Source organism: Ranitomeya imitator, chromosome 2 (genome assembly GCF_032444005.1).
Source record: "Ranitomeya imitator isolate aRanImi1 chromosome 2, aRanImi1.pri, whole genome shotgun sequence".
Classification (NCBI taxonomy): Eukaryota; Metazoa; Chordata; class Amphibia; order Anura; family Dendrobatidae; genus Ranitomeya; species Ranitomeya imitator.
This window is the reverse complement of record NC_091283.1, coordinates 628,340,240-628,348,630: the sequence shown is the minus strand read 5'-3', so window position 1 is coordinate 628,348,630 and position 8,391 is coordinate 628,340,240. Positions and strand designations below refer to the sequence as shown.

The following is an 8,391-nucleotide window of genomic DNA, read 5'->3' as shown; positions in this document are numbered from 1 at the left end:
TGAATGTGGGTTTGAGCACCTTAAGGGGTGCAGTTTTTAGAATGGTGTCACTTTTGGGTATTTTCTTGCATATAGACCCCTCAAAGTGACCTCAAATGTGAGGTGGTCCCTAAAAAAAATGGTTCTGTAAATTTTGTTGTAAAAATGAGAAATCGCTGGTCAAATTTTAACCCTTATAACTTCCTAGCAAAAAATAATGTTGTTTCCAAAATTGTGCTGATGTAAAGTAGACATGTGGGAAATGTTATTTATTAACTATTTTGTGTCACGTAACTCTCTGGTTTAACAGACTAAAAATTCAAAATTTGAAAATTGCAAAATCTCCGATTTTTTTTTTAGAAATAAACGCTAAATTATTGACCTAAATTTACCACTAACATGAAGCCCAATATGTCACGAAAAAATCTCAGAATCGCTAGGATCCGTTGAAGCGTTCCTGAGTTATTACGTCAAAAAGGGACACTGGCAGGGCCGTATTTGCCACTAGGCACTTGAGGGCACGTGCCTAGGGCGGGGACAGGCGAGGGGGCGGCACCTCAGCAAGGTTTTTTCTTTTTTTAAATACTAGTCCTGTGCGTCCCTTCCCGAAGAGTAGACAGGGGGCGGCAGAGCGGCAGCCAGAACATGTGGTGCTGGTGCCGACTCTCCCTACTTCCCCTGCTGAGACACAGTGACCCCCTGCTCACAGCCTCACTGGTGCCCGGCAGAATGTGACTGCTGAGGTGGAGCAGCGGCGCCCTGTGTCCCGACCCTGGGTCCTGTCCTGGACTCACATTGCTGGCCTGGAGGACTCTCAGTAGAGCAGTACATACACAGTAAGTAGTGTACTGTCTCTGTAATGATCTCCCTCCTAGCTCCTGCCCGCGCGCTGCCTGCTGCAATGCATGGCTCTGTCTGTGACTCACCTCACGGTCCTCACCCCTTCCCTTAAGGTACCTTCACACATAACGATATTGTTAACGATATCGTTGCTATTTGTGACGTAGCAACGATATCGTTAATGAAATCGTTCTGTGTGACAGCGACCAACGATCAGGCCCCTGCTGTGATGTCGTTGGTCGCTGAACAAAGTCCAGAACTTTATTTCGTCGCTGGACTCCCTGGAGACATCGCTGGATCGGCGTGTGTGACACCGATCCAGCGATGTCTTCACTGGTAACCAGGGTAAACATCGGGTAACTAAGCGCAGGGCCGCGCTTAGTAACCCGATGTTTACCCTGGTTACCATGCTAAAAGTGAAAAAAAAACAAACACTACATACTTACCTACCGCTGTCTGTCCTCCAGCGCTGCGCTCTGCTCTCCTCCTGCTCTGGCTGTGAGCCGGAAAGCAGAGCGGTGAAGTCACCGCTCTGCTTTCCGGCTCACAGCCAGTACAGGAGGAGTGCAGAGAAGCAGAGCACAGCGCTGGAGGACAGACAGCGGTAGGTAAGTATGTAGTGTTTTTTTTTTTTTACTTTTAGGATGGTAACCAGGGTAAACATCGGGTTACTAAGCGCGGCCCTGCGCTTAGTAACCCGATGTTTACCCTGGTTACCGGCATCGTTGGTCGCTGGAGAGCGGTCTGTGTGACAGCTCTCCAGCGACCAAACAGCGACGCTGCAGCGATCCGAATCGTTGTCGGTATCGCTGCAGCGTCGCTTAATGTGAAGGGGCCTTTACATTGAGACAGCCTCATTTCTGACTGTACTAGTGCCTGAGGCTGGAGGAGCCGTGCAAACATAGCAGCCCTTGAATGTTTGATCTTTGCTCCCGACAGACGGATCCAGAAAGTGAGTGGTGGGGGTGGGGTATAATACACCCCCACTCACTCTGAGTCCTAGGAGCAAACATTGCCAGTGCTGGTGTGTGTGCCTGTATGTATGTGTGTGTGCGGTGCTGTATGTGTGTGTGTGTGTGCGGGCAGCAGAGCTGTATGTGTGTGCGGGCAACAGAGCTGTATTTGTGTGCGGGCAACAGAGCTGTATGTGTGTGTGTGCGGGCAGCAAAGCTGTATGTGTGAGTGTGCGGGCAGCAGAGCTGTATGTGTGAGTGTGCGGGCAGCAGAGCTGTATGTGTGAGTGTGCGGGCAGCAGAGCTGTGTGAGTGTGCGGGCAGCAGAGCTGTATGAATGTGTGTGTCTGTGCGGTGCTGTATGTGTGCGTGCACGGGCAGCGGAGCTGTATGTGTGTGTGCGGGCAGCAGAGCTGTATGTGTCTGTGTGCACGGGCTGCGGAGCTGTATGTGTCTGTGTGCACGGGCTGCGGAGCTGTAAGTGTGTGTGCGTGGGCAGCGGAACTGTATGTATGCTTGTGGAGCTGTCTGTGTATGCGGAGCTCTATGTATGTGTGTGTGTCTGTGGGGTGCTGTGTGTGTGTGTGTGTGTGTGTGTGTGTAGCTCTGTGTGTGTGCGGAGCTGTCAGTGCCAGTGTCCTGGACCAACTTTTTACTATTGATGCTGCCTATGCAGCATCAATAGTAAAAAGATAAAATGTTAAAAATAATTACCAAAAATAAAAAAATTGTGCTATTGTCACCTTCCTCCGTCCACCGATGCGCGATGCTGCCACCAGCTTCCGTTCCCAGTGATGCATTGCGAAAGTACCCAGATGACTTAGCGGTCTAGACCGCTAAGTCATCTGGGTAATTTCGCAATGCATCACTGGGAACGGAATCTGGCGGCAGCATCGCGCGCATCGGTATAGCTGAGTTCGGGGTACACAAAATACACTATTGTGACGCACAGCTCAGGCCCTATTTAACAGTATTTTACAGGTTCCCTTTAAGATGAGACAAAAAACACTACTAGCAGCGTTTTTTTCCGTCGCTGCAAGTACCGCATATTTACCGGATCGCGGCAAAACCGCAAGTGCGGCACATGTCTGCAAGTCCCACAGGGAATGAATGAGGCCGAACGCAGTGTTGCCGTAAGTGATGGGTTACATGGCAGATGCAGAAAAACTGCCCGATCTGCCGCGAATGGTAAAAATCGCTGATGTGAAAGTAGCCTAAGTCACTGCTGACAGTGTCTGCATTAGTCATAGTCACCAATGGGGGAGGCAGCACGAAAAGTGCCTAGGGCAGCAAAAACTCTAAATACGGCCCTGGACACTGGTCAGAATGGCAAAAAATGACCAGGTCATTAAGGTCAAAATAGGCTGGGTAATGAAGGGGTTAAAAGGGCTTCTGTGGCCTTTCAGAAAAGAGGTGTGTATACACTGATATACTGAGAAACCATGTGACACTTAAATTCACTTATGAAGATAATTGCTTGCACCAGAAATTTTTAGGGGCTTCTTAGAACAAGGGATGAATAGATTTGCACATGCCAATTTTTAGTTATTTGATCACAAATTTAATTTATGCCTATATTTTTCTCACTTCACTTCATCAACTTAGACTATTTAGTGCCGAGGCATCACTTGCAAATCGGATTGCAAAAATATTTATACAGACTGCAATGTACCAAAATAGGTAAAAAGCCAGTGGGGCTAGGGGAATGAATAATTTTGCATGCCATTGTAAATATTGATGATAATGACTACATATCATCAGTACGGTATTTCCTGTATGGTTTGAAGTCTGATGAAGACTGGTAACAACAATTCTCAGTATTTCCGTAACTAAGAGTCGTAGATTCATGCAATACAATGGTATATGGGACTGCCTTGACATTATAATTGATTGCTGTGCTAAGCTTGATGCTGTATTCATGTACTGATGGTGGTTCTGGTGTTGTATTCACGTACTGATGGTGGTTCTGGTAACACATTCATAAACTGATGGCGATTCTGGTACCATATTCTGGTGACATATGCAAAACCACCATCAGTTTTGTTACAAGCTGTATTTATTGCATGACGAATGCAAAACCATCAGACATATCTCTCTGTCTATAATGGGGGTCTGTATGGTTTTTATTAGGGTATTCACCAAATGCTGGACACCATAGCTGAAATCAAACGGACCCCATTCTACTTAAGTTATATAAATTTCTTTGACTATCATTGTGTCGGACATTAAAAATATAGGATGTCAGGAATGAATATCGATTTTTATCTTTAGTATTTATTTTACTCACTTATACAGTGCCATTAATCTCGAGCATCACCTCTACTCTGGAACTCTCTACCACAACATATCAGACTCTCACCTACCATTGAAACCTTCAAAAAGAACCTGAAGACAAACCTTTTCCGACAAGCCTACAACCTACAGTAACCACCGATCGACCAAACCGCTGCATGACCAGGTCTATCCTCGCCTACTGTATTCTCACCCATCCCTTGTAGATTGTGAGCCCTCACGGGCAGGGTCCTCTCTCCTCCTGCACCAGTTGTGACTTGTCTTGTTCAAGATTATTGTACTTGTTTTTATTATGTATACCCCTCCTCACATGTAAAGCGCCATGGAATAAATGGTGCTATAATAATAAATAATAATAATTCCACAGACCCACACAAACATGGAGAAAACAAACTCTTGCAGATGTTGTCCTTGGTGAGATTTGAACTCAGGACTCCAGCGCTGCAATGCTGCAGTGTTGTGTAAAGCAGGGGTGTCAAACTGAATTCCTCAAGGGCCTCAAACCATGCGTGTTTTCAAGATTTCCTTAGCATTGCACAAGGTGCTGGAATCATTCTCTGCAGGTGATTAAATTATCACCTGTGCAATGCAAGGAAATCCTGAAAACATGACCTGTTTGCAGCCCTCGAGGAATGCAGTTTGACACCCCTGGTGTAAAAGGTCTCACTCTGTTATGTCACACCCCTAGAGTGAACACCCCCCCCCTTTTTTTTTTTTTTTTATTTGTTGGTATTTTTTAGTGCAAAAGGTAACAATTCTAGTGGTAGTGGTCATCAGTTCTTGTTATTTAACCCATTGGAAAAGGGGGGTTTTAGTCTCTGAACATGTACTTTGTTTGGAAGGTGGGGGGGATGTGGAGTTTGCCATTGGCTTCATTTGCCTAGGGCACCAAAATACCTTGTCCAGGCCCTGCTCGTATATATGCCATACTTTTTGCAAACCTAATGGTCACACACAAAACTAAAAAGTAAAACTTCATGCTGCACGGAAAATATGTTACCAAGGGATGAGCATATAAAGTCAAAATTTAATACATCTTTGGTAATGAAAGAGTTGAATGATAAAGAAATTATTTAGCACAGAATAAAATTTTACAATAATTACGTGAAACCACCATAAAGCTAGCCATGAGTAATGAAGCTAGCTGCTCCACAGAGAAGGGGAAATAAAGTATGACACCATGCCTACTGAATATATTTATTTTAGGATGCACCACTTGTATTACAAAGTTTGGGCTTCATAGAGCTCTTTGTTCTGGATAACTGAATGATGTCACCACCAGAGAAGGATGGTAAGTGACTCGTATGAATTCTCTGATGTTTAAGGAGGATTTGTTTACCAGTAAAACCTCTCCCGCATTCAGAACACTTGAATGGCTTCTCCCCTGTGTGAATTCTCTTATGTTTTACAAGGTGAGGTTTCTGGCTGAAACATTTCCCACAGTCAGAACAAGAATAGGGCTTCTCTCCAGTGTGAGTTCTCTGATGTTTTGTAAAATGGGTCTTTTGAGTAAACCGTTTCCCACACTCAGAACATAGAAATGGCTTCTCCCCTGTGTGAATCCGCTGGTGTTTTACAAGATCCGATTTCACAGCAAAGAATTTCCAACATTCAGAACATGGAAATGGTTTCTCCCCCGTGTGAATTCGCTGATGCCTTGCAAGACCTGACTTCAGCGCAAAATATTTTCCACACTCAGAACAGGAAAAACTCTTCAGTCCCATATGATTCTTTTGATGGTTCAGCAGAGCTAAACGGTCTGCAAAACCCTTGCCACAATCAGAACAATGAAATGAAGTTTCGGCCATATGACTTAACGGATGCTGGACCATACTAGACAATTTTCCATCTGTATGGAGTTTTTGATGTTGAACAAGGGTTGTTTTTTGAGAGAAATAAATCCCACATTGTGAACACAAGAACTTCTTTTCATTCCTGTGTGTTCTCCTGTGAGTGAGAAGCTTGGACTTTGTTATAAAACATTTCTCACATTCAGAACAAAAATATAGTTCCCTCCCACTCTGCTCCGAGTCACAAAAATCAACATATGGCTGATCTGAAAACGATTCCACATGTTTGGAGAGATCAGATGACAGGTCTCTCCTGAATTGGTAGAGGTGGGACATTACTGAAGCAATGCGGTATTCTCCAGGGGAGTCTGGTATGATGTCCTTCTCTTCTCTTCCTGATTCTAGATAAAAAAGATACATAAAAAGTCATGTTAATTGAAAAAAGAAAAGAAGCATTTACAGCAGTAAAAGAAGTGCACTCTTTAAAAAAGGTCATACATAACATTACTAAGTAGCAAGACTAAGCTTTTTATATAATGCATCGTATACAGCTACCTCCATCAGTATAACGGACTGATGAATGGAGTAATTCACAGCTTATTTGTGGTTTATGACTTTGGAAACCGACAGTGAATCATCCAAGCCAGAACTCTCTTCTACGGATTACCATTCCGGGACTTTTGGGTTAATTCCTCACATTGTGTCTTGTTGACTCCATGGTTTAACCCCTTAATGACCGCCAATACGTCTTTTAACTGACCTGAGATATAAGAGAATAGCCTCCCCATACAGATGACAATCCAGCATCTGTCGGTTGTACACTATAGCTGACAACTTGCTGTACCAGCCACGATCAGTATTTGCACCATCTAAATCTGTTTAACCCCTTAGATGCTGCTGTCAATAGTGACTACATCATTATAAATGGTTAACAGAGTGTGGGGGCTTCTTCTTTGTCACAATTGGTGTCCTCAGATCATGATTTTGTGGTCCTGATGTTTGCCATGGCAATTCATGACCAAATAGTGGCCTTAGAGTCTGACTGCTGTAGTAATCTGTTTAGAAGTTAGCAACACTTAGGTGGTAAAAATACACATTTTCATTTCTGTCATACCACTTTGCATTAATTCCTGTAAAGCACCTGAAGGGTTAATAAACTACCTGACAGCAGTTTTCAATATGTTTAGGGGTGCTGTTTTTAAAATGGTATCACGTTTGTGGGTTTCCCAATATATGGGACCCCTAATGTCACTTCAAACATGGATAAGTCCCTAAAAAAATAAATTTTGTAAATTTCTTTGAAAAAATGAAAAATTGCTGCTACATTTTTAAACCTCCTAAAATGCTAACAAAATAAAATAACATTTTACAAATGGTGCTGATGTAAAGCAGACATGTGGGAAATGTTATTTATTAATGGTTTGCTGTTGTATGACTATCTGGATTAAAGGGATAATCATTCAAATTTAGAAAATTGCTAATTTTTTAACATTTTTCTCAAATTTTTGATATTTTTTATAAATAAACACAAAAAATGTTGAACAAAATTTACCATTATCATAAAGTATAATGTGTCACGAAAAAACAATCTCAAAATCACTGGGATTTGTTGAAGCGTTGCAGAGTTATTACCACATAAAGTGACACTGGTCAGATTTCAAAGATTTGGCTCGGTCACTAAGGGGTTAAGCCTTCGGCGCAGCCATATACTATTTTAATTCCTAGCTCCAGACTTCTAGTGACAGTTATTTTTTTTACCCTGTTCACTCCTGTTACTCCGCTCAGTTTATCTGTTTCCCATTGTGCACAATAACTTGTGTTTTGACTACCCATCTAACAACTTTGTTCCCTTCCTGATCTCCTGGTAATGACCGGTTTTCTGCCCACTCCACTGGCCAGCAGCCACGCCATTGAATAGAACCAGGGCCCCTGCGTAAGTACAGATCCCTGAATAACATTTTAAGGGCGAAGGTCAGAGTGGCTAGCACAAAGCTTGTCCGTGAAAGCCCTTTAAATTACTGCCATGAACTTTATGACTGTCCAGTAACGGATGCACAGCCAGCTTTTGATTAGTGGTTTTCTGTAAAGTATAGATTATGTCTGACCTGGTCAAGCTGGTCTAGAATTTTGTCTTGGCTTCCTATAGAGAACTTTTGATTGAGCAAAGTGAGTGAATGACCAATAAATGAATTAGTTCTTACTGACCTGTGCTGATTTCTGTAGATACTTCCTCCTCCTTAAGAGGTCTGTCTTCCTCTTCCTCATCCTCTATGACTTCAACTTTAAAATCAAATAGATCTTCATCCTCAACAAGTAAAGTCTATATAAAAAATGATTAATAATTAGACTTTGGAAAAAAAGCTAGAGTGTATAAGATGCACAAAACGTTTTCACTGACAACAATGCACTTTTGTTTGGTGCCACCTTAGCTTTATCTACCTGAAGTTCCTGTGAGACACATTCTTTTGCACAAGCCCGAGAATACAGTGGACTAGGACACCTCTTCTCTGATGGACGTCTCCTACTGGATCCAACTA

General features: G+C 43.0%; 1 protein-coding gene across 1 annotated transcript in view; it reads right to left on the bottom strand.

The window, feature by feature from the left end:
* Positions 1-5,245: 5,245 nt before the first annotated feature.
* Positions 5,246-8,391, bottom strand: part of LOC138665246 (gastrula zinc finger protein XlCGF57.1-like) — a 103,885-nt gene continuing 100,739 nt past the window's right edge. The window contains exons 5-7 of the mRNA XM_069752545.1: positions 8,294-8,388; positions 8,060-8,174; positions 5,246-6,255 (exon numbers count right to left, since the gene is read on the bottom strand). Of these exons, the coding sequence (XP_069608646.1) occupies positions 5,267-6,255; positions 8,060-8,174; positions 8,294-8,388 (1,199 nt within the window). The 3' untranslated portion in view covers positions 5,246-5,266. The remainder of the gene's footprint in view (positions 6,256-8,059; positions 8,175-8,293; positions 8,389-8,391) is intronic.